We start from the raw sequence: 25002 nt of genomic DNA, 5'->3' as shown, positions 1-25002 counted from the left end.
GTAGACATTGATTGGTTTGTAATTTTCAACCCATTCTTACTGATGCTTTTAAGACTATCTTAAGCTTTCAAGTCATTCTTGCCATTCTTTTGCATTTTTTGCAAATGTTCAATGCATCACAGAAAACCAAAAATTTGCAAGACATAATAAACATGCCAATTAGGGGTGGAAAAATGCATCGATTATGAAATGTAAGAATCGATTATCATTATATATTAATACCCAATGTGTCTGTCTCATATTACACAAACCTTCTCGCAACAGACACGGAGCGGAGCATGCGAGATTAAAGGTAAAGAAAGTGCACTTTGAAAAAAAGTTTATGCAGCCCCGTGAACCTACATAAGATAAAATGAACGGATTGATGGATGGATGGATACTGCCGAGTTCGGCTTTCTGAGTCATTATTCAAAATGGTTTGCATCCATTGACCAACAGAAGTTAATTTCTTGTTGCCTTCTTCCCCGATTACAATATGTTAATATTGCTTTTTTTTTATCTCCACAAAATGTCATTTCTCTAAATCAGTTTTACCATGAATAGAACTTGGCTTAAATAAATGTGACTGGTGGGCAGACATTGGCTTTGAACAAAAACCCTCACTTGTTAATTCATTCTCTTTATAGTGAATGCTTCAGAATAGGGAGTGATTTCAGACTGTTCTGAAGGGAACTAACCAATTGATTACAGTCACCTGTGATCAGTCAATGACACGTGGCTGCCGCGAAAAGATTAAAACAATTTTTTATCTTTCGCAGTGTGCGCCGCAAACAGTCCTAAATGCAGATGCGACTGAATTCTCGTAAACGGGCTTGACAAGCGGAGACGTCAAGTGCCTGGTGCCTCTTTCCCTATTCCAAAATGAATGGTGAACTCACGGTTACCACATCTCGTGTTACTGCCTTTACATGCTACTAATAGACAGTTTTTCATTCTATGACCCTGCTCAATTAAAACCTGGTTCGTATCTGCCTGCCCATGACATTTCATCTGCAATTACTGATTCCAGATTTCACAATGCACAAAACGTAATTGTTAGGTAGATAATCGTAATCGAATCATTGTCAGAGCGAAACGTCACACCTCTAATGTTATACATTGCAATTTCAGCAGAATGACTCCGAAGATGCCACATGGGAAGCCATTCTCTCTTATATAACCTTTTTATATGAACACTTTTCACCAATAATGTATATATTAGATGTGAAAAAGGCTTTCCTTTTGTGATTGATATATGCTTTATTATTCTTATTCTTTTAGTTTAAATCACCCTTATACAGTACACTTACAACACTGGGCCTGGACTCTGCCCAGAACAACAAGTATTCTTATATTATGTTACCACTCTTCCACCCAGGAATGGAAAGATCCCAGTGAATGATGAGGAGCAGACAAATGTTCCTCACATCTATGCCATTGGTGACATTCTAGAGGGGAAGTGGGAGCTCACGCCTGTGGCCATACAGGCCGGAAGACTGCTGGCTCGCCGACTGTTCGCTGGATCCTCTGTGAAGGTTTGACAGATATACAACTATCATAATCTTTTTTTTAAAGTACTGCTCCGTATATTTCTGTCTATGAGCTGCGCAATTTAATATAAATCAAGCAATCAAAGGGATAGTGTTTGTTTACAGTGCGACTATGTGAACGTTCCCACCACCGTCTTCACTCCTATGGAATACGGCAGCTGTGGTTATGCCGAGGAGAAAGCCATTGAAATCTACGGACAGGAGAACATCGAGGTGTGTGTTTGTCAACCAACGTCACACTAAACGCTGGAAATATTAACACTCTGTTTGGTGTGTTGATAATGAGCGGTGTTTTAAATGATGTTCTAGTGCTGTAATGATGTGTGTTGTCTCTGCAGGTGTATCACAGTCTGTTCTGGCCTCTGGAATTCACCGTTCCCAGCCGGGACAACAACAGGTGCTACGCCAAGATCATCTGCAATAAACTTGACAACGTAAGATATAATCATCCGTTCTCTATGAACATTGAGTGTGTACACAATTGTGTATGGTTTTGTTTTTCCTGTGCTATAATGGGTGTTTCCTAACAGGCATTGACAGCAGGGCTGGTGCTGGGATTTGGTTTTTGGTGGTGCACTTGTTTAAGGGGGACAATGTTGATCAATTCGCCATCCGTCTCTGGGGGCCAGAGTGCCCCTAAATCATTTAGCAAATGCCCCCTTAGACCTTGCCATGTTTGACAGATAGGATTTATCTCTCTGTAAATTAATGTATAATTCGTTAAATAGATACTAACGACAGCACAAGCAATGGCACTGAACTTCAGGTGAATATGAGCTGTCTTGAGAAGTTCTTTTGTTTTCTGTCTGCAGGACCGTGTGATTGGCTTTCACTATCTGGGTCCTAATGCTGGAGAAGTGACCCAGGGCTTCGGAGCAGCCATGAAATGTGGAATTACCAAAGATCAGCTGGACAACACCATTGGGATACACCCAACCTGTGCTGAGGTCAGTTCCCTCTCACTAGCTTTAAACCACAGATTAACCACTGTAGTATTTAATGGTGCCCTTTGTTTTTATTTAAAAACAAAGATTATTGTGCTGGCCAATATAGCAGTCACACTGAACTTATGTCAGTGCCAGAAATTTAATATAGTGCATCCGGAAAGTATTCACAGCGCTTCACTTTTTCCACATTTTGTTATGTTACAGCCTTATTCCAAAATGGATTAAATTCATTATTTTCCTCAAAATTCTACAAACAATACCCCATAATGACAACATGAAAGAAGTTTGAAATCTTTGCAAATTTATTAAAAATAAAAAACGGAAAAAAAAAATCACATGTACATAAGTATTCACAGCCTTTGCTCAATACTTTGTTGAAGCACCTTTGGCACCAATTACAGCCTCAAGTCTTTGAGTATGATGCTACAAGCTTGGCACATCTATTTTTGGGCAGTTTCTCCCATTCTTCTTTGCAGAACCTCTCAAGCTCCATCAGGTTGGATGGGGAGCGTCGGTGCACAGCCATTTTCAGATCTCTCCAGAGATGTTCAATCGGGTTCAAGTCTGGGCTCTGGCTGGGCCACTCAAGGACATTCACAGAGTTGTCCTGTAGCCACTCCTTTGTTATCTTGGCTGTGTGCTTAGGGTCGTTGTCCTGTTGGAAGATGAACCTTCACCTCAGTCTGAGGTCCAGGCGCTCTAGAGCAGGTTTTCATCAAGGATGTCTCTGTACATTGCTGCATTCATCTTTCCCTCGATCCTGACTAGTCTCCCAGTTCCTGCTGCTGAAAAAGCTGAAAAGCATGATGCTGCCACCACCATGCTTCACTGTAGAGATGGTATTGGCCTGGTGATGAGTGGTGCCTGGTTTCCTCCAGACATGACGCTTGCCATTCAGGCCAAAGAGTTCAATCTTTGTTTCTCATGGTCTGAGAGTCCTTCAGGTGCCTTTTGGCAAACTCCAGGCGGGCTGTCATGTGCCTTTTACTGAGGAGTGGCTTCCGTCTGGCCACTCTACCATACAGGCCTGATTGGTGGAGTGCTGCAGAGATGGTTGTTCTTCTGGAAGGTTCTCCTCTCTCCACAGAGAAATGCTGGAGCTCTGTCAGAGTGACCATCGGGTTCTTGGTCACCTCCCTGACTAAGGCCCTTCTCCCCCGATCGCTCAGTTTGGCCGGGCGGCCAGCTCTAGGAAGAGTCCTGGTGGTTCCAAACTTCTTCCATTTATGGATGATGGAGGCCACTGTGCTCACTGGGACCTTCAATGCTGCAGAAATTTTTCCGTACCCTTCCCCAGATCTGTGCCTCGGTACAATCCTGTCTCGGAGGTCTACAGACAATTCCTTGGTTTGTGCTCTGACATGCACTGTTAACTGTGGGACCTTTATATAGACAGGTGTGTGCCTTTCCAAATCATGTCCAATCAGCTGAATTTACCACAGGTGGACTCTAATCAAGTTGTAGAAACATCTCAAGGATGATCAGTGGAAACAGGATGCACCTGAGCTCAATTTTGAGTGTCATGGCAAAGGCTGTGAATACTTATGTACATGTGATTGTTTTTTTTTGTTTTTTCGTTATTTTTTTTATAAATTTGCTACAATTTCAAACAAACTTTTCACATTGTCATTATGGTTTATTGTTTGTAGAATTTTGAGGAAAATAATGTTATATGTGGTCTTTTCTTTTTATTATTTTTTGTTCTAAACTAAAAATATACTGCGTAATCATCTTTTCATTTCAAATACTTAAATTAATATAGTAGTTTAGAAAGTTCTCCATCTGAATAATTAGGCTACAAATATACTACTACTTGCCCATAAAATCTACATCAATTCATATTTTGTGCCATAAGATGTGTAACTAGGCCTAAAATAGAATATTAAGAATGGCATCAGATACTGTGTATATATATTAAAAAAAAAAATAATAATAATAATTTTTTTTTTTTACATTTTTTAGCCCCCCTGAATTTCTGACCCTGATAAATGCTGATACCTTGCCGTGTGAATTCCGCAGCATGTAAAAGTAATAGTTTTCTGTTACCAATGCTATTGTAGAAATGCTCTTTTCGCAGTTAGGCATGAATACTTTATTTCGTGAGTGTTTCCAGTAAGAGTGGGGTTACCCTCTAAATAAAAAGCATTTTTTTTAGCTTTTTCAGCTTTTATTAGCTGCAATGACTGGATTTTTCATCTCGTCCAAGTGTACATGATTTGAGGCATTTTTCAAAAGTACTATTAATTTCCTTAGGGGTTAAACATTAAATGATGAAAAAATTACTAAGTGCACCTTTAAGAATATTTCTGATATTCTGTTTATGTTGGTTCATAGTTTAAAGCGCATAAATATAATATTTCAGAGTATTTAATTGTGCAGTCAAAGTTTCTCTGATTTTTGTTGCGCTGGCCGATATAGTAGATTTCTCTGAGTTATACTGACACCTAGTGGTGTGGATGCATCAACACTCAAAAGCAATAGTTTTCCATTACCGATGCTTATGTAGAAATGCACAATTCACAGTCAGTCATGATTAATTTATAACGCAAGCAAAACATTTCTGATAACGGGTGAGTTATGAGGTAAAATAAGCAACTTTAAGCAAAGCACTAAAGCATTAATTTTTCACTACTGACACTAATGCAGAAATGCACTGTTAACAGTCAGTCATAATTAATTCTGTAAGCAAAAAATGCTTTTGAAAAAATTATTTCAAATTACAAAAAAAATTTAATTACCAAAGAATTACTGATAGCACCTTTTAATAAAATGTATTATATTCTGTTTATGTTGGTTCATAGTTTAAAGCTCATAAATATAATATTTTGGAGTATTTAATGTTGCATTCTATTTTTGTTTTATATGTAGCACTGGCTGAATTGGTAGTAGTCTTCGACTTACACTGACATCTAGTGATGTGGATGTAGCAATGCGCAAAAGCAATACTTTTCCGTTACCGATGCTATTGTAGAAACGCACTATTCGTGGTCAGTCATGATTAATTTATCCAGAAAATGAAACATTTCTAATAAAAGGGTGGTTATGAGATAAAATAAGGCATTTTTGACTTATTTTTATCACATAATGTGAGAATTTTTTTTATTTATTTTTTTTATAATTTTGAAGAGAACATTTTTTTACTGAAAATTATAGTTACCAATTGCACCTTTTTAACAGGGTTCCCACATGTCCTGGAAAACCTGGAATTTTGCAATGCAGTTTTCTTGTCATGGAAAATTTTAAAAATGCCTAAATGTCCTGGAAAATAATTATTTGTCCTGGAAAATATTTTAGTATAATAAAACTGTGTTGCTGGCAAGGTTTTCGTTACATGTACAAAAACATGGTAACAATCGGGACTCGGAATAGGAGTGAAATACACATTCGTATAATTTTGTCACTGTCGGTGGCTGCACATTGTGTAACAATGTCAACGGTAAAGGACGCATGCACCCTCGTGATCGATTACAACAGCAGCCAATCGTGTGCTTGGCAGTCGCAGTCCAACAGAGGCAGATCACTTGATTGGTTACAGCTACGGCCAATGGTGTGCTTGGCTACTGCAGCGCACGCACATGGTGAGAAGCGGCACTTGTGAAACTTCTCATTCATAAACATACTGAGTGACCTGGTACATATACTGACTGACTGAATGAGAAGGGCACGTTGTTTGTTTACTTCAGCACCTGCATGTGAGTCTACCTTGTTCATCGCGGAGAGAAAAGGGCGGAAGAGCTATTAATGTGTAAAAGTGACTGTTTATACACGTTGAGGGGCTTTCATATGACTCGAATCAGCGCTGCTGAATACACTGAAGTCTATGAAGTGATGCATCAGCGCAACCTTGGATCCAACTTCACACCAAAATGTTTTTCACACGTTTTTTCCTCACACAGATGATGTCTTTGAGAGTACAAAGCTACAAGAAATATTTTAAAACTGTCCAAATTTATGAAGAGATATTGAATGTCTCATAATTTATTTTAATTAATTATTAAGCATGTGTTTTTGCTTAAATATTACCCTTGTTGGACATATAATATGTCCTGGAAAATTGTGCCTTGTAAAGAGTGGGAACCCTGTTTTTAGAATATTTCTGATATTCTGTTCTTAGTTCATAGTTAAGAGTATAAATATAATGTTTTCTTCCTGTCATTTCTTCCAGATCTTCACCACTATGGAGGTCACCAAGAGCTCTGGCGGTGACATCACTCAGGCGGGCTGCTGAGGTTAAACCCTGCTCGTTTAACAGGCTGTCGGTACTAGTTTAAACTGCACAATGCTAGTTTATTCTGGTGATTTATCCCTCCTTTCAGCATACAATCACTCAAGTCTCTGTCTAGTAATCTCAGGTCATCGAAATGCATCAAAGAGAATAATAAGATCTTTCTTGCGACAGAAAGGCTATCATGCTTTATTGTTTTTTCCTGTGTACTCAAGCCTTTAGAAACCATCCAAGTCTATTTCCACATGTTCTGGAAGGGTCAGCAAGGGGTTTAGTAAGGGTGGTGTCTGGGGGAAAACAAAAAGACACAATAGCCCATCAGAGGCGGGGCTTTGCTTGCCCTAGAGACCAATGATTAGGTGAGATGATGATTTACAGCCTGTTAGACAGCGGGGTTATTCTGCTCAAACTCATTGTCAAAGTCAGAAATGCACCAATTAGTGTTGTTTCACTTGTTTTCTTAATGTCACATATACAAACTTATACGCACACACTTGGTGCTCTGTGATGTTTTAACCCATAAGCCACGTTTAGTGGTGGGCTAGGACTGATGTTTTTCTGTACTTTGACTTTAAAGAGGTAAATACACAGCTTCAGGAATGCACCTGGACTTGATTCTTCAACTCTGGTTGCTTGCTTTCATTTAATTTGTTTTGGTTGGTTGTATTTTTCTATATTTAATAGATCAGACCACATGGGTTTGTCATCAGTTGCCCGGCACGGCAACAACATTCCTCTCTACGGTTATAGTAAGATTAAGATCTTATTATTTTCCAATTTAGTGGTTGAGGAATTAAGAGAAATGAACTGAAGTGCAAACCAAATGCCTCATGTAGATGCTTTTCTCCTAAAGGTATTTAACGATATAATGGCCTGTCTCTAAAATCTAAACGCAAACTTGTTTGTAGTTTGTGATGCCTAACGAAGCACTTAGAAGTATCAATAAGATTTATGTTCATATTTTTATATATATATGTTTGCATCATTACTGGATTTAATGTTTCTGTTAGGAAATTTCACTCAAATATAAATGCATTTTTGTTTGTATTTGTTTGATATTTGCTGTTTATTTGCTTACTGGATTATGTCGTTTCATCTCAGAATTTTTTTTCTCCTTTTTGCTTTCTAACGATTATCTTTAAAGGACAAAGTTCATACTGATATTTATGTTGCTCAGCAACAACTCATTGAATGTACAAACGTTTCTATGTTACCGCTGTTTAATTCATTCTGTTCAAGAACTTTATAAAACTATGTACACAACCTCAGTCACAGGTGTTTCTTTTAAAAATAAAGTGCACATAAATGCTTAACAAGGGTTCAGATACCTTAATCTTACAATCTGATATGCTGAACTCCATCTAAAACCATTTAAGATGCCTAGTTTGATACAGTTGAAGTCAGAAGTTTACATACACCTTAGCAAAATACATTTAAACTCAGTTTTTCACAATTCCTGACATTTAATCGTAGAAACATTCCCTGTCTTAGGTCTGTTAGGATCACTATTTTAAGAATGTGAAATGTCAGAATAATAGAGAGAATGATTTATTTCAGCTTTATTCCTTTCATCACATTCCCAGTGGGTCAGAAGTTTACATACACTTTGTTAGTCTTTGGTAGCAGTGCCTTTAAATTGTTTAACTTGGGTCAACATTTTGGGTAGCCTTCCACAAGCTTCTCACAATAAGTTGCTGGAATTTTGGCCCATTCCTCCAGACAACTGGTGTAACTGAGTCAGGTTTGTAGGCCTCCTTGCTCGCACATGCTTTTTCAGTTCTTCCCACAAATTTTCTATCTGATTGAGTTCAAGGCTTTGTGATGGCCACTCCAATACCTTGACTTTTGTCCTTGAGCCATTTTGCCACAACTTGCTTGGGGTCATGGTCGCAAATGGGTCTTCCAAATAGACAGAGCTTTAACTTTCTGGCTGATGTCTTGAGATGTTGCTTCAATATATCCACATTATTTTCTTTCCTCATGTTGCCATCTATTTTGTGAAGTGCACCAGTACCTCCTGCAGCAAAGCACCCCCACAACATGATGCTGCCACCCCCATGCTTCACAGTTGGGATGGTTGCTTCAGCTTGCAAGTCTCACCCTTTTTCCTCCAAACATAACGATGGTCATTATGGCCAAACAGTTACATTTTTGTTTCATTAGACCACCGGACATTTCATCCAGAAAGTAAGATCTTTGTCCCCATGTGCACTTGAAAACTGTAGTCTGGCTTTTTTTATGCCGGTTTTGGAGCAGTGGCTTCTTCCTTGCGGAGCAGCCTTTCATGTTATGTCAATGTAGGACTCATTTTACTGTGGATATAGATACTTGTCTACCTGATTCCTCCAGCATTTACAAGGTCCATTGCTGTTGTTCTGGGATTGATTTGCACATTTCTCACCAAACTGTGTTCATCTCTAGAAGACGGAATGGTCTCCTGAGCGGTATGATGGCTGCGTGGTCCCATGGGGTTTATACATGCGTAATGTTGTTTGTACAGATGAACGTGGTACCTTCAGGTGTTTGGAAATTGCTCCCAAGGATGAACCAGACCTGTGGAGGTCCACGTTTTTTTTTTTTTTTTTTTACTTGGCTGATTTATTTGGATTTTCCCATGATATCAAGAAAAGAGGCACTGAGTTTGAAGGTAGGCCTTAAAATACATCCACAAGTACACCTCCAATTCAGTACACCTCCTGTCAGAAGATAACTGGCTAATTGTCTAAAGGCTTGACATCATTTTCTGGAATATTCCAAGCTGCTTAAAGGCCCAGTTGACTTAGTGTATGTAAATGTCTGACCCACTGGAACTGTGATATAGTCAGTTAAAAGTGAAACAATCTGTCTGTAAACAATTGTTGGAAAAAGTACTCGTGTCATGCACGAAGCAGATGTCCTAAACGACTTGCCAAATCTATAGTTTGCTAATATTAAATCTGTGGAGTGCTTAAAAAATTAGTTTTAATGATTTCAGCCTAAGTGTATGTAAACTTCTGACTTCAGCTGTATGTAAATAAGCATATGCAAAGCAGCATATAATTAATTAAAACAATATCATTTTTAATTGTATTGTGTATAATTTTTACATTTTTACATATGCATGCCCTATGCGATTTTGAATGGAAGCTACCCTTTGAAAAAGTTGGTTAGCTAAACTACAAGCTATTAACAATAAACTACATAGAAGAATCTTTAAATATATATATATATATATATGTATAACAGAAACTAAGCATTTGAACAGATAGACCATTATGTAAAGCAATGAATCAAAAACATGGTGGTGAACAGCATTTAACAAAATATTCAACAAAAATATGTGCAATGATGCGTAGGGTATTCTGCGTGAAATTCAAATGAGCCCTCTTTAACGCTCTTCAACTACATGAATCATTTGAACAAACCGATTTACTAAAATGAACTGGACTGTTTCCCAATGTCTCATATGAGAGGGAGAATTTTGTTCATGAACTGAGATTCATATACATGAATCGTCCAAACGAACCGATTCACTTAAATGACCAGACATCCCAATGCTTCATAGGAGAGGGAGAGGATGGTTTAGGAGAGCGTAATGTACATGAATCATCCAAAAGAACTGATTCACTAAAATGAATCGAACTTCCCAATGCTTCATGTAAGGTTGAGGACGGTTTAGGAGAGCCTCATGTACATGAGTTGTCCAAACGAACTGATTCACTAAAATGAACTGAACATCCCAATGCTTTATATAAGAGGTTGAGGATGGTTTAGGAGAGCTTCGTGTACATGAATTGTCCAAACGAACCAATTTACTAAAATGAATTGAACTTCCTAATGCTTCATATGAGAGGGCGAGGACGGTTTAGGAGAACTTCATGTACATGAATCGTCCAAACGAACCGATTTAGATCTCATTTGATCAGTTTCTTCTCCTTGAATAGTGTGCATATAAACAGTGGTTGATATGGGTGAACGTGTCTGGAAAATGTTAAAAATTCAGGGCATTTTGCTTCCCAGAATGGAATTAATTTTGCCAAACGGGCAAAAGCAGAATGATCTAAGCTATACAGAACTATAAACGGCAGTTTAAACAACACACAACCCACGGAAGAGAGTTGTCAATCCATCACCACGTTGTTGTCTATTTTAGACAATTTTGAAGATTTATGCATTTCGATTTAATAAAATGCAACCAAATTAAATTGTGTAGTTTTTATATAAAACTTAAAATAGGTGCATTTAATTAAAATTTACTCGATTCAATTTGATGAAATTTTGTAATATATTTGGAATGTGTAATCCTATAGGCTATATGTTTATATATTTTTGAGTATGGTGCTGCCATGAATAAGGTCCTTTTATATAAAATTGCTATTATTTCCTCTAAAAGGAATTTGCTGTTACAGAGTAGTCTGTTAATACCACATGAGCTGCACTTCTCAATGTTTTCTGTATTCAGAACATTCTGTATCAAATTGGGAGTTTAATTCACTTCAGACAGGTAATTTATAAATGGAGTTTCCTCCTTTTGATTACAGTGTATGAATATTCACATACATGCAGTGGTGTATAAAACATTCCATTCAATTCCTGGACAGTGACAAAGCTTCAAACCTGTTCCTGTGAAGTGGAGGTGTATTCATCTGAGACAAAGAGCGAAAGAGATCAGAGAAAATTATAAAACGTCTCATTTTCAATCAGCAGTTTAAAAATCACAGGCCTATGGATAAAACGCACCAGAGCAGATCTGCTCTCTGTGTTTTGTGTTTTAGCTAAAGCAGAGAGTGCCTCAGGTGTCGTTCTATTTGATTTTATAGTGCTCTGGTTATCTAAATCCATGGTTCCTTAAAAAAAAGAAAAGCAAAAATCTGGGTTACAATGAGATGCTTACAATGGAAGTGAATGTGGCCAGTTTTTGGAGAGTTTACATGCAAAAATGTGAAGCTTGTAATTTTATAAAAGCACTTACATTTATTCTTCTGTAAAAACCATTTTATTAACTATGTATTGTTTTAGCTGCAAAGTTGTTTAAATCAGTGTTTTTACAGTGTTATATATATATATATAGTAATGGCAAAGAAGCTGTAAAACTGGATATATCTTTTAAACAGAAAAAGTTAGAAAGTGATTTTATTACACTAAAATCACATAAACACTTTGTTTACATCTTGTGGCTAAACTTTAAAAACAGTATTTTAACATTTATCCATTGGTCCTTCCATTGTAAGTGCCTCACTGTAACCCATATTTTCTTTTTTATTACAAGGAGGGATGAGTCGCAATTAACTTTTCTGGTAATCAACACATATGCAACACATGCTGTTGATTGAGCTCGATTGTATTGAACCTGGAATATTTCTTTAATTCAAGATAAAGTTGCAATATGTTGGAATACACAAACAACTTGAAATCAAATTTATATTGTCATAATTTGGACCTTAAAATGTTTTCCCAAAGACTTTTCTTTAAAACAATAAAAATCTGCAGTCACTTTCTTAATTATACAGTGTGATGCAATGGTGAAAAAAGTGTGTATGTACATAATTGTGTGATTAGTGATTAACAGGTGAGTAATTTCCCATTTATCATGGCTCCATTGTTAGCACAATTCTGCGAAAACCTCATAAACTGCATGATTAATACACGCATTGTCACAGTGAGTTGACAGTTTAATTCACTGATTCAAGTTTGAAATAAATATTTTTTTCCCCCCCATACTTGTAACAAAAGAGAAATTAAAAATCTTAAGGCAGGAAAAATTAATACTTTAGAGAATTGTCTTTAATGAATATGACTGCTTTCAAAGGTATTATGTCAAATGCAATAGCTATTAAGTTTCTCACAGATGATATAGCACTAAGAATATGCATCAAAATGTATAGGAAATACTTCACATATTCATGTAAAAGAGGTAAAAAAAAAAAAAAAAAAAAAATATGTAACTAAGTTTTTAACAGAAATAATTTAATTCAATTCACTAAACACTGTTTTCAGAGCAGAACATGCATTAAACTTTAACTCATCAGAACATTTTTAAAGATTTCCCAAGAACTAGAAAAGAAACTCTCATAATCAAAGCGAAGTGAAGAATACTATATTTCTTCCTCGTCTATATTATGTTTTTCAGATGTGTTAACTCCGAGTACTTGAGGAAAAGTCACCAATCTTGTACCACTCAGATAAAGGATAAAAAAAATAAAAAAATAATAAAAACGGTTCAAAAAAGACCCGGACAGCGCACTAAGAACTAGGGTTAAGGATGAAGTGAGACCCACCTGATTCACAGTTCGTCATGGAAGTGGGCGGTCGCTACTGACTCGTTTCGCGGGCTTGTTGGGTAGTGTAGTTGTTCAGCAGGAATTCCGCTATTAAACAATAAAGTTCAAATAACGCTAAAAGATGGCTTCACCAGAGGCATATACCCTCGATTTACAACCTCAAGCTAGGCCTGTATTTAAAGGTTTATAAGTTATTGTTAAAGATAAATTAATCTATGGAAAGAATCAATCGATGTTCACTCCCGGATACAGACTGTTGCGCTCTATTTCTCCCATTCATTTTTATACAAGTGGTCCTTGGTCTAAATAGTTTCACGTTTTGTGTAGCTGTAGCGTCCTCTGTAGGATATTAATGTGTCACACGTTAAAACTGCATCGGCTTTTCCACTGGATTTATTTCTGTTCTTCAAGTTGAATTCCGGCTCATGTCCCTTCTAGCAATTCACGTCTACAGTTCGATGTCACATGACCGGTGATGTGTGATGTGTGACGGAAGAGAATGGAGCGGTTGAGCGGAGTGGTGGAGGATCAAACATGAGTGTTTATTTTATTTTTTTATAACTAAGAGTTTGAATGAAGATTCCATGATCCGATTTAAACGTTGTGAGAATGCCGCTGTTCACTAAGAATAAGAGAATAGAGCGCGTCATCTCAACAACTGAACTCTTCAGCAGATACCCACATCTGAAGGTATAAAACAATATTAAAAATAGGAATTCTCACATATTTATAACCTTATACCACTTTTAATTATGTAAAAAAAAAAAAAAAAAAAACTCATACTACAGTATGTGTGTGTGTGTGTGTGTACACACACACACACACACACACACACACACACACACACACAGTAGTGGCCAAATATATTGGCACCCATGGTAAATATGAGCAAAGAAGTCTGTGGGGAAAAAAATCTGCATTGTTTATCCTTTGAGCTTTCATTCAAACAATTCACAAAAATCGAACTTTTAATTGAAGTAGAACAACTGAAATGGGAAATATCTCATTATTAAATTAATATTTTTCTCCAAAACACATTGGTCACAATTATTGGCACCACTAGAAATTCTTATGAGTAAACTATATTAGAAGTATATTCTCCTTCATATTTTAAATTTTTTAGTGCACCTGGGTGACTAGGAACATGAATTTGTTCAGCCATGACTTTCTGTTTCACAGGGTTATAAATATGAGGTAATACATATAATCATCAATCACAGTGGGTTAGACTAAAGAATATAGTTCTGATGTGTGGCAAAAGGTTGTTGAGCTTCACAAAATGGGAAGTGGCTATAAGAAGATAGCCAAAGCATTGAAGATACCCATTTCCACCATCACCATCAAGTTCCAATCAACTGGAGATCTTAGATGGTCTCAGATCCCTTGCCATGTGTTCTCCAACCTCATTAGGCATTGTAAGAGAAGACTCAGAGCTGTTATCTTGGCAAAGGGAGGCTGCAAAAAGTATTGAATAAAAGGGTGGCAGTAATAATAGCCAATGCATTTTGGAGAAAAATATTTATTTAATAATGAGATATTTACCCCGTTTCAATTGTTTTACTTCAATTAAAGGACATATTTTGAATGAAAGATCAAAAGGATAAACAATGCAGATTTTTTTTCACAGCCTTCTTTGCTCATATTTACCATGGGTGCCAATATTTTTGGCCACTATTGTATATACACTCATAAATATATGTAGATTACATGTAGTGGGTTCCAAAGTCTGAGACCATGAATGAATACATTTATTAACTTTTATAATCAGTATAACAATTCGATACAAACATAACAATTTGTTTACATATTTCTTGTCATTGCATACAGGAACATGCGAAGCAGTTTGCGTCCAGATGTCCAGAGCCAGTGGATCCGAAACACCTGCTGTACGTGCAACAGCGAGAGTTTGCAGCCACCACACCAGCTGACAGTGAGTGTGTGAGGTTCAGCTGTTGATGTGTGTGTCGTGATTTGTTCAGCAGACTCAGATGTCTCTCTTTTTGTAGATTCTGTCTCTGTTCTGGGGTCTGATGATGCCACAACATGCCACTTAGTTGTGCTTCGACACACGGGTAATATAAAGTGGTAATAAAAAAACCCAATGATGCCATGTTTATATTCGATATGGTTGTCAAACGCTGTTGTTTTTATATTCTGAAGGCAGCGGAGCAACGTGTCTTGCACACTGTGATGGCTCCAGCACATGGACTGAAGTTCCTCTTATAGTCAATGCTGTCACTTCTAGAAGTAATCTTGCTAAAGAGGGCAGGTACATTGGTTTCACTTTACTGAGTCCTTCATGATTATTTTTTTTTTTTCTGATATAATAGCCTCAGCCTCTCAGACTTTTTGCAAATGTCCTTAAATTTAGTCAATATTTTATCATATCAAATACATAAATTGTGATATATATTTTAAGTTATGTCTGTGAATGAACCGGTGCTTATTGACAGACAGAAACTGCTTTGTTGAGACTGCTGTGCCATCATTTGTATCTGTTCTTTCTGCATTCTCAATTATATGGGTGTGTTTGTGTCTTTAGACTGGAGCTGCATCTTGTTGGGGGTTTTGATGATGACAGGAAAACATCTCACGCACTCAGCCTTAATATATTGGGTACGTTGTATTAAGTTACAGAGCCCCTTAGTGGACAAGGCAGGATTTTTTTAATGAAATAGTTTTGCGTGCCTTCGCAATAAATGTACCATTGTTTTACTACAGTAACCATATTTTAACCATTATATTCCTAGTGAAACCTTAGCAATAATACAGTAAAATGAAAACATTGGTAATAAAAATCATAATTTTGTTGTTACTATGGTTTTACTACAAATACCATGGTTAAAATATGGTATTTATAGTAAAACCATATTAACCACAAAATGATGATGTTTATTACCATTTATTTTTGGTTTTCCTGTATTATTACTATGGCTGAACGATTTGGTCCAAATATCTAATTTTTATTATTTGGAAAAAATATTGATAAACATAAAATAAATAAATTAAATCGTGATTCCTGATGTTTTGCCCATGTTTTACTGCCAACCTCTTATAAAGAACCAAAGTAGATAAATAAATAAAACAGTGAAACAGAGGGGAAAAAACCCACCACAATCACATTGCATCTGCCTGCTTTTTACTTTTTTTTTTTTTCAATTTGTGAAGGGTCAGCTCACTTTTCATCCTAATTTTTTGAAACCTAGTCTACTTGAATATTATATTACTGCAATATAGTAATGTTGAGTTATGAAATTATAATAGAAATATATTGTTATAGTAATTTATAAATAATAATAAAAATTATTATTATTATTGTTATAATTTATTATTCAATAGTCATTTCTTTTTTCTTTTTTTTTTCTCCCCTTTTCTCCCCAATTTGGAATGCCCAATTCCCAATGCGCTCTAAGTCCTCGTGGTAGTGTAGTGACTCGCCTCAATGTGGGTGGCGGAGAACGAATCTCAGTTGCCTCCATGTCTGAGTCCGTCAGTCCACGCATCTTATCACGTGGCTTGTTGAGCGTGTTACCGCGGAGAGATAGCGCGAGGCTTCACTCTATTCTCCACGGCATCCATGCACGACTCATCACGCGCCCCACCGAGAGCAAGAACCACATTATAGCGACCCAATTTGACTCTACCCTCCCTAGCAACCGGGCCAATTTGGTTACTTAGGAGACCTGGCTGGCGTCACTCAGCATGCCCTGGATTCGAACCCGTGACTCCAGGGGTGGTAGTCAGCATCTTTACTCGCTGATCTACCCAGGCTCCTCTTTAATAATGTCTTAATAACTTCAATATTAACTTACTCGTGGCATTGACAAAACAGCTGGGCACATAAGCGTAGCGCAGCAGGCAGACTATTTATTTATTTAATTAAATCACAGCCCTCGTGATTTGATAATTGCACTGGGTCATATCGCGATTTCTATTTTATTTTGATTAATCGTTCAGCCCTAATTATTACTATGGTTTCACTATGAATATCATGGTTAAAATATGGTTACTGTAGAAAAACCATGGTAAATTTATTGCGAGGGCACTCAAAACTATTTCAGAAAAAAATCTCCTGCACTTTCCTCTTAAGAGCTCTGTATTAAAACATTTAAATGGTATGAAACTTTCACTTTGCGTACGGATAATTTAAAGTTTCTCATGGCTGTTTTGCTTTACAGCTGCCTTTCAAAATCACAGAGAAGAAATTCACCTAGAGACGTGCTGTATTACAGGTCAGATAAACATTTACACTGTTCACTTTTATATAATGACTGATTTTTGTTTTTATTGGCCACTTCCACTCAATAATCCTGAGACAACTGTTTTTCTGTAGACATGAATGATGTCATCAAAGAGGGCATTCATCGCCCACTGGTGTATGGAATAGGTACTGCGGAATTTCTTCACCCTCCTTGAACATCACTTTTGCAGTATAAAGACTCAATTCAAATGCACACTTGCAGCAAGTCAGGAATTTATATATATATATATATATATATATATATATATATATATATATATACATACATACCATGAACTTTTACATCAGCAGCCAAATAGTTTAATCCAATTTAAAGTAAACAAACAAACATTAGGGTTTAAGAATTTTTTGTCAAAAGCTTATAAACAACAGGATATCCCGTAAATATAAATGACAATAAGTGTTGCGGATGTCATTGACAGAGGTTTTTTCATCAATCTATGTGCAGGTGTGAATGTTAAATCTGGTTACGTGTTTCCAGCTTCATTTATATTTCGAGGTCCAGCGGAGGAGCTTCGATCTGCACGCACCTTCTCTGGTGGACAGGTACATTGATGTTGTTGTAGTGTAATATGCAGCATGGGTTTTCAACCCAAAAATGGGTCTCAGATCTGTTCTGACAGGGTCACAGTCCGCAGAAATAAAACAATGGTAAATGTGCATAATAAAATGTAAATTAATGTATAATTGTGCATATTTACAGTAGCAATATAAGTAGGCTTATAAACTTTTGGCTTTTTTTTTAAAAGAGTAGTTTGGATGTAGTTTAACTACTTTACGCTATTAGTAGCTTGTAGCATGGGAAGCTATAGTTTCAAAGTAGCTTCCCCAACACTGGTGACATGCCCTCATCCTTAAAAACATGAACAGAACTACACAAGGTACTGTAAAAAAATAGAACTTAATCTACATTTAATACAAGTTTGCTTGCTACAAGGATAAATATGATATGTTTATGATGAACAGTGAATGGCTGGACTTTTTGGCTAATTTTGTGCTGTGTTGGTCGCCACTTGATGTCCAATGTAAAATCTGTCCTAAAGCGAAACCAGTTGAGAACTGCTGATAGAGAACACAATGGACCTTATTTATGAAACATTAGCAGACAAAGTTCTGTGTAAATCTTTTGTAAAACCACTGTTGTGTAAGTTGTTGCATTCAATTCTGTGCAACAATTGGATTTATGAATGGAAATTTAGACCGAAATTTATTCTGCTCATTTTTCATTAATAATGCGCAATGGCGAGTCACGTGACGCCATGCGAGGATTGAACGTGTGAACGGCGAGCTCTGCTCACTTTTAGTTTCATCACTTTTAATGACATAAACCGGTGAGATTCGATACACTCTGTTCCATAACGGTTCTAGGAGGACAATATGTCAAAGAATTCAAAATCCTCGGGCTCTGGAGACATTAAAAGACACATACGTGCTCAACCTGACACTCCCGAACAGGCCCCGAGCCAGGGAGACGATTTGGGTGGAGAAATGAGGGAAATGTGGCAAGAGATGTTGAACATGTCGGCAATGCTGACGAAGGTCGTTGCTGACTTGGAGGATCTTGCTGTGATCATCTGTGATGTCGATCGATCACTGCCATGGAGACTAAATTCTCTGAGGTGATTAAAAGAGTGGGGGATGTCAAGAAAGGGATCGATTATCTGGAGTCATCGGAGAGGGAATTATCTGGTAATCCGCTAGCGACCAAGGTGGATTTGGAGAATGTCTGGGAGAAGTTGGAGGACATGGAAAACCGTAGCTGGTGGAATAACATCCGTATTATTGGAATTCCTGAGGCCGAAGAGGGTCAGGATATGGATAGATGATATTGAGAATAGATGCTAAGGATGGCCGTAAAACATTCACATACCCACAGCAAGTGATGTCCTTCATTAAGTCAATGGAGTGAGGAAGCCATTGTGGTACTCACGTTGCAGCCGAGTGGACCGACTCACTGAACATTCACTTGACTGTTCGAGGAAACTGAGCGCCTTTTTTTTTTTTTTGTGCTGGTTCCGCCTAGCGGCTGGAGTTTGTTTTGTGGAGTAACACTCCTTCGGGACAGTTTTGTGGATCAATCTGCATGCTCTTTGTGCTTATGCCTCCTATTGGCTGGAGTTTGTTTTGTGGAGTACTTCTTGCAAGACATTGGAGTGATTAGGTCATTTGTTGCACTCATGTTGCAGCCTAGTGGGCCGGCTCACTGAACATTCGTTTGACTGTTCGAGGAAATTGTGTGTCTTTTTTTCTTTTTGTGCTGGTTCCGCCTAGCGGCTGGAGTTTGTTTTGTGGAGTAACACACCTTCGGGACAGTTTTGTGGATGAATCTACACGCCTATTGGCTGAAGTTTGTTTTATAGATTATCTTTTGGTGTGTAATTTTGTCTCACAAAATTTGTATAGAAACACCGGACTTGAGCAATCTGATGGCAAAGTTGTCACGGGGGCTCTCGTAGGCATGCATGGACTTTGAGTTTGGAGGGATGGATGCCAGTTGGCGCTGTTGTGCGTGGGGTTAATGCGCACGTTTTTCTTTTTTCTGTTTGTTTGGTTCTGGGGGAAGTTCGGGGTTTGATTGTTGCATTAATGTTGGAATGTGGTCTTTATAATTTTGTTTTTGACACACAGTCTATATTTTCTTATGTCAAAATGTCAAATGTTAATATGAGTGGATTGTCTCTCTCAGTGGAATGTGAATGGGTTGGGGCACCCCACAAAAAGAAGGAAGGTTATTTCTCTTCTTAAGCATAAGAAATATGATATAGTGTTTCTTCAAGAAATGCATCTTTCCCCGCAGGAAGCTGAAAAATTTGGGAAGATATGGGGTGGACGTTTTCTTTAGTGCTGGCTCAAGTAAGAGCAGGGGATTCATTACACTGATAAGTAAACATCTACAATTTAAATGTCTCAAACAGATTAAAGATAAATTAGGAAGAGTCATTATTGTTTTAGCTGATATTCAGGGGCAAAGTCTTATTTTGGCTAATATTTATGCACCTAACATTGATGATAAGAGCTTTTTTATAGATCTTGAAGGGATGTTGCAAGCCGCTGGCACCCCTCATGATGTAATACTGGGAGGAGACTTTAATCTTTTGATGGACTCAGTCCTTGATCAAAGTGAAGCAAAAGTGTGCAAGCCCCCTAGAGCAACATTGACTTCATAGGATGTGTAAAAATCTTGGTCTTACAAATATTTTGAGACTTTTGAACCCATCTGGTAAGGACTATACATTTTTTTTCATCAGCCCATAATATTTATTCTAGAATAGATTTATATATATATATCTGTCTCATTTCTTCTGTTGTTGATTGCTCAATTGGAAACATTTTAGTCTCAGATCACACCCTGGTGTGTTTAGAGGTGTTGCCACATATGGAGAAAAGGAAATCACATAGTTGGTGCTTTATTGTATCCCTTTTGCAAAATCCTGAATTCCAACAAATGTAAAAGGCTGAAATCAATGTTTATATGGAGACCAACTGGTCCTCAGTATCCTCTGTGGGCATGGCTTGGGAGGCATTTAAGGTGGTTCTTAGAGGCCGGATCATGCAGTATGCCTCATTCACCAAAAAATCCAAAGCACAAGAACTCATGGAATTGGAAGGGAATATTAAAAGTGCCGAGGCAGAGATGAAGCGCCGAATGTCGTCTAATGGCCTCAGAGAATTGACCCGATTGAAATACAGATATAATATATTTTGTTGCGGAAGGTGGAGTTTTGCCTATTCAGGGCTAGACAGTCATACTTTGAGTCGGGGGACAAGGCAGGAAAACACCTGGCTAGATATATAAAACAGAGAGAATATTTTTCTACCATTCCCTCAGTGAAATCTGCTGGTGGTGAAATATTTACCTCAGCCATTGATATTAATAATGCTTTTAAAGAATTCTATCTTGATCTCTGTAGTTCCATGTCTTCATCTACTGAAGAGGATATTAGAAACTTTGTGGAACCATTAGAACTTCCTAAACTGACGGCTGAGCAAAACATTTCTCTTGATTCTGAGATAACCTTGGAGGAGCTTGGCGAGGTAATTAAGGCCTTGCCTACAGGCAAGGCTCTGGGGCCAGATGGCTTTGCCGCTGAGTTTTTTAGATCTTATGCTACAGAACTGGCTCCATTTTTGCTAGAATTTTATATGGAATCATTAAAGAATGGAAAGCTTCCGCCAACCATGACGCAAGCCCAGATCAGCTGATTCTTAAAAAGGACAAAGATCCAAGCGTGTAAGAGTTACCATCTAATTTCCCTGATCTAGCTAGACGTTAAAATATTGTCAAAAGTCTTGGCTAACCGATTAAGTAAAGTTATGACATCTCTTATCACATAGATCAGGTGGGGTTTATTCGGGGACGAAGCTCTTCTGTTAACATTAGGCGTTTCATCAATATCATGTGGTCAGTGGCAAATGATCAGACTCCGGTCGCTGCCATCTCACTTGATGCTGAAATGGCGTTTGATATGGTAGAATGGGATTATCTTTTTAAGATTTTGGAAATGTACGGGTTCAGGAATACTTTTATTCAGTGGATTAAGTTACTTTATAAACACCCGATAGCAGCAGTACAAACAAATGGATTAATTTCAGATTATTTTACTCTGGATAAGGGCACCTGGCAGGGTTGCCCTCTTTCCCCATTATTGTTCTGTCTTGCCCTGGAACCATTAGCAGCCACGATAAGAAAGGAGGATGATTTTCCAGGGGTGGTGGCACATATGCTTTTGCTTTATGCAGATGATATTTTATTATTCATCTCTGACCCTTCGAGATCTATGCCTTGCCTCCACAGCAGGTGGGCTTCATTACATTTGATCTATTATTGGGAAGGTTAATATTATTCAAATGAATTGTGTTCCAAAATTCAACTACCTGCTACAGTCTCTCCCTATAGATGTCCCCCTCTCTTATTTCAAGCAATTTGATAGCATAGCAAAGTCCTTCATTTGGAATGGTAAACGTTCCAGGTTACATTTCAGTAAGTTACATAGGCCGATTGACAAAGGTGGGCTAGGCCTACCCAAGATTTTGTTTTATTATTATGCATCCAGTCTCAGACATTTGGCTCATTGGTCGCTTCCACCTGAGAGAGCCCCTCCCTGGTTTTGTATTGAACAGGAAGTTCTTGCCCCTATTTCGTCATTGCAAAGCCTTTCTATCAAACTAACGTGGTATTGGCAAAAGTGTCCAGAGTGTTTAATTCGGACATTTAGTTAAATGTTGCTTCGAGCATGTTTCTGAACCCAAAGTTATGTATTAATAAGTCCCCTTTCTGCTGGACAGAGTAGATTGTGAGGGAGGTTAATTCACTCGGTGACCTATATGAGAGTGGAGTGTTGAGATCCTTTGAAAATTTGGTTCAACATTTTAGGATTCCCAGGTCTCAATTCTTTAGGTATTTACATCTGCGCCACCTGCTTTGAACTATTTTCAAACACCCCACTAAAGCGGCAGATACTCTGGAAGTGGTGATTACTGCTTTTGGAAAAGGCCATGAGGCATCAGTGTATTACTTCCTGCTAATTCAGAGTCTGGGGGACGGAGCTTTAACTTCTTTCAAGAGATTATGGGAGAAAGATTTAAACTTGGTATTGGAGGGAGTGAGTGTGGGCTAGGATTCTAAAAATCGTCAAGTCTACATCTAGAGATGCAAGGGTGCTCCTTATGCAATTCAAGATTTTACATAGATTCTACTGGACCCCCTCTAGATTGTATAGGCTTGGTCTTAAAGACACACCCACCTGCTGGCGATTCCAGTCAGAAGATGGGGACACAACTCAGGTTTTTTTGGTGGTGTGTTAAGATCCAAGAATTCTGGTTGAGGGATCAGAGTTTTATGTGTGATGTATTGGGCACTCAAATTTCATTTTGCCCCAGACTCAGTCATTAGTATAGGGGATAAATACATAAGAAATTGGGTCCTAGCCAGTGTCATGATTGGTAGACAGATCATTCTGAGGGGATGGAAGTTGGCCGGTGTGCCCTCATTTCGGGAGTGGTGCACGGAGATGGGCAGGGTGGCGGCATTTGAGGAGATGTCAGATAAAATGCTAGGCAACTTGGGGTGTTTAATATGAAGTGGGGCAGCTATCTGACCTTTTTGAAAGGCTCTCGGGGAGGGGCAGTGGAGAGGGATTTATAGTTTAAATGTATGTGTTTATTATTTTATATATATATATATATATATATATAATTTCTTATTTTATTTTTTTGTAATTTGGCTTTGACAACAGGAATGTTTGTTGGGGGTCAGTGTGGGGATTGGGAGGGGGAAGGGGAATAATGGTGGTTAAAAGTTGATTCTGTGCATATTTGTTTTGCTTTTCTGTTTCATGTGTTCAGTTATATTAAATTAAATCAATTAAATTAAATCAATTAAAAGTGTTAATCGGAAAAATAATGCGAGATGGCATTAAAATACCTATACATTATAAAAGTGCATCTAAGTGAATGTGAAGTATTTGTGTCTGTAATGGACAGATGGTTGAAGTGTACGTTTCTAGCCGAGAGCTTGTGAAAATCGGCCCGTGCAGATGGACCCAGAGTAATGACATGGCCTTCTGGCTCTCACAAGATGATGAAACTATTTTACAGGTGTGTGTTTTTATTTGTCATGTGTTTCATTATGTTTGCTCCAAAGGATCCATTTTTGTGACACATTCCTCATCTGGTTTTGTCCCATCAGTACTTGTCCACCTCCCCGTATGCAGAACCTCCTCACTTCATCCAACACATCAAATCCACCATTCAGTTCCTTCTGGATCATCTGACAGCTGACGATCTGTTTCCTGGAGGACAGCCGCATTTTTACCGTCGGACTGAAGAGGGCGAGTGGAAGAGAATTTATCAGCAGTAGTTTGAACACTGGAGCCTCTGACATCTGTAACCCACTGAAACTCAACTCAAGGCCTTTGGACGTCTGCCGTTTAAAGTAGAAGCCCCTTTATACTGATCTGAAACCTGTTGTGCCATTTCTCTTGAAAGAGTTAAGATTGGGATTAAAGCGCAGCAGGTTGTAGGTTAATTTTAAATAGAGTGAAATATCTGATGATGGTTTTATTGCCTGCTGGCCCTTACACACAAATATGAGACTTTTCTGTTGACAATTTTATTTGTATTATTTTGTTATTTGTTATGGATGTGAATGCAAATATGTTCATTTACACAGGGATCATAAAACAACTCATCTGCTTTCAGCACATTTGTGGGAAACTGTAAATATACTGTAGTGTGTTGTTCTTTGCTCATTGGTGAAGTGACATAATCATTAAAATATTTTTGCCAATTGAAACATGGTGTCCTTTATATTGAGACTTTTATTTTGTAACTATATATACAGTATATATATGTGTGACTATTTCTTGTAAATGTGAGGCAAATGCAACTTTCACTAGATATAAAGCCGCAGTTGTGAGAAATAAAGTTGCAATTACGAGAAATAAAGCCACAATTGTGAATACATTTTTTATTCTGTGGCAGGATCAAGGCATCATATTTTTTTTCTTTAGATAGTATTTGAATATGTATGTATATATACAGTATATAATAAATATATATATATATATATATTAGTAAATAATCTGATGCAAGATAATACATCTGACTCTTGTCCTTTTTTATAGTTTAAAACCCATATTAGGCCTATTATATTCCAGAACGAGTTTTCATAAATAAAATAGAACATACCTTGAATTTGTGAAAATGTTCAGATAAATGGCATAAAAGTGTGCTAACTAGTTAAACGGCACAAAATGATAACTTTAAAGCTGTTTTTCAT

The 25002-nt window shown here is 37.5% G+C and overlaps 2 protein-coding genes across 4 annotated transcripts in view; both read left to right on the top strand.

Moving 5' to 3' along the window:
• The window catches only part of LOC127448673 (thioredoxin reductase 1, cytoplasmic-like), a 75706-nt gene extending 65943 nt beyond the window's left edge, over window positions 1–9763 (top strand). For both annotated transcript variants that reach the window (XM_051711390.1, XM_051711391.1), the window contains 5 exons: window positions 1358–1514; window positions 1635–1742; window positions 1868–1963; window positions 2342–2476; window positions 6642–9763. In XM_051711390.1, the coding sequence (XP_051567350.1) occupies window positions 1358–1514; window positions 1635–1742; window positions 1868–1963; window positions 2342–2476; window positions 6642–6704 (559 nt within the window). In that variant the 3' untranslated portion in view covers window positions 6705–9763. The remainder of the gene's footprint in view (window positions 1–1357; window positions 1515–1634; window positions 1743–1867; window positions 1964–2341; window positions 2477–6641) is intronic.
• A 3528-nt stretch (window positions 9764–13291) lies between these two features.
• On the top strand, window positions 13292–24530 carry LOC127448686 (protein N-terminal asparagine amidohydrolase-like). Of its 2 annotated transcripts, XM_051711412.1 has the most exons (10): window positions 13414–13651; window positions 14789–14891; window positions 14968–15033; window positions 15122–15230; window positions 15504–15577; window positions 17140–17193; window positions 17295–17348; window positions 17671–17768; window positions 23706–23819; window positions 23911–24530. In XM_051711412.1, the coding sequence occupies exons 1-10, from the start codon at window positions 13571–13573 to the stop codon at window positions 24079–24081; spliced, it is 924 nt and encodes a 307-aa protein (XP_051567372.1). In that variant the 5' UTR covers window positions 13414–13570; the 3' UTR covers window positions 24082–24530. The 2 variants fall into 2 exon arrangements, with proteins under 2 accessions (XP_051567373.1, XP_051567372.1); XM_051711413.1 differs by lacking the exon at window positions 23706–23819 and having other exon boundaries at window positions 13292–13651.
• The last annotated feature ends 472 nt before the right edge of the window (window positions 24531–25002 follow it).

The sequence above is a fragment of the Myxocyprinus asiaticus genome, chromosome 12 (genome assembly GCF_019703515.2).
Source record: "Myxocyprinus asiaticus isolate MX2 ecotype Aquarium Trade chromosome 12, UBuf_Myxa_2, whole genome shotgun sequence".
Classification (NCBI taxonomy): Eukaryota; Metazoa; Chordata; class Actinopteri; order Cypriniformes; family Catostomidae; genus Myxocyprinus; species Myxocyprinus asiaticus.
Note: the sequence above shows the minus strand (reverse complement) of the source record. Positions and strands in the feature narration are given on the sequence as shown.

Coding starts and splice junctions, on each gene's coding strand:
- LOC127448686 (XM_051711412.1), top strand. CDS start 13,571: ATGCCGCTGTTCACTAAGAATAAGAGAATAGAGCGCGTCATCTCAACA. Junction 13,652..14,788: donor GCAGATACCCACATCTGAAG/GTATAAAACAAT, acceptor CATTGCATACAG/GAACATGCGAAGCAGTTTGC. Junction 14,892..14,967: donor AGCCACCACACCAGCTGACA/GTGAGTGTGTGA, acceptor CTCTTTTTGTAG/ATTCTGTCTCTGTTCTGGGG.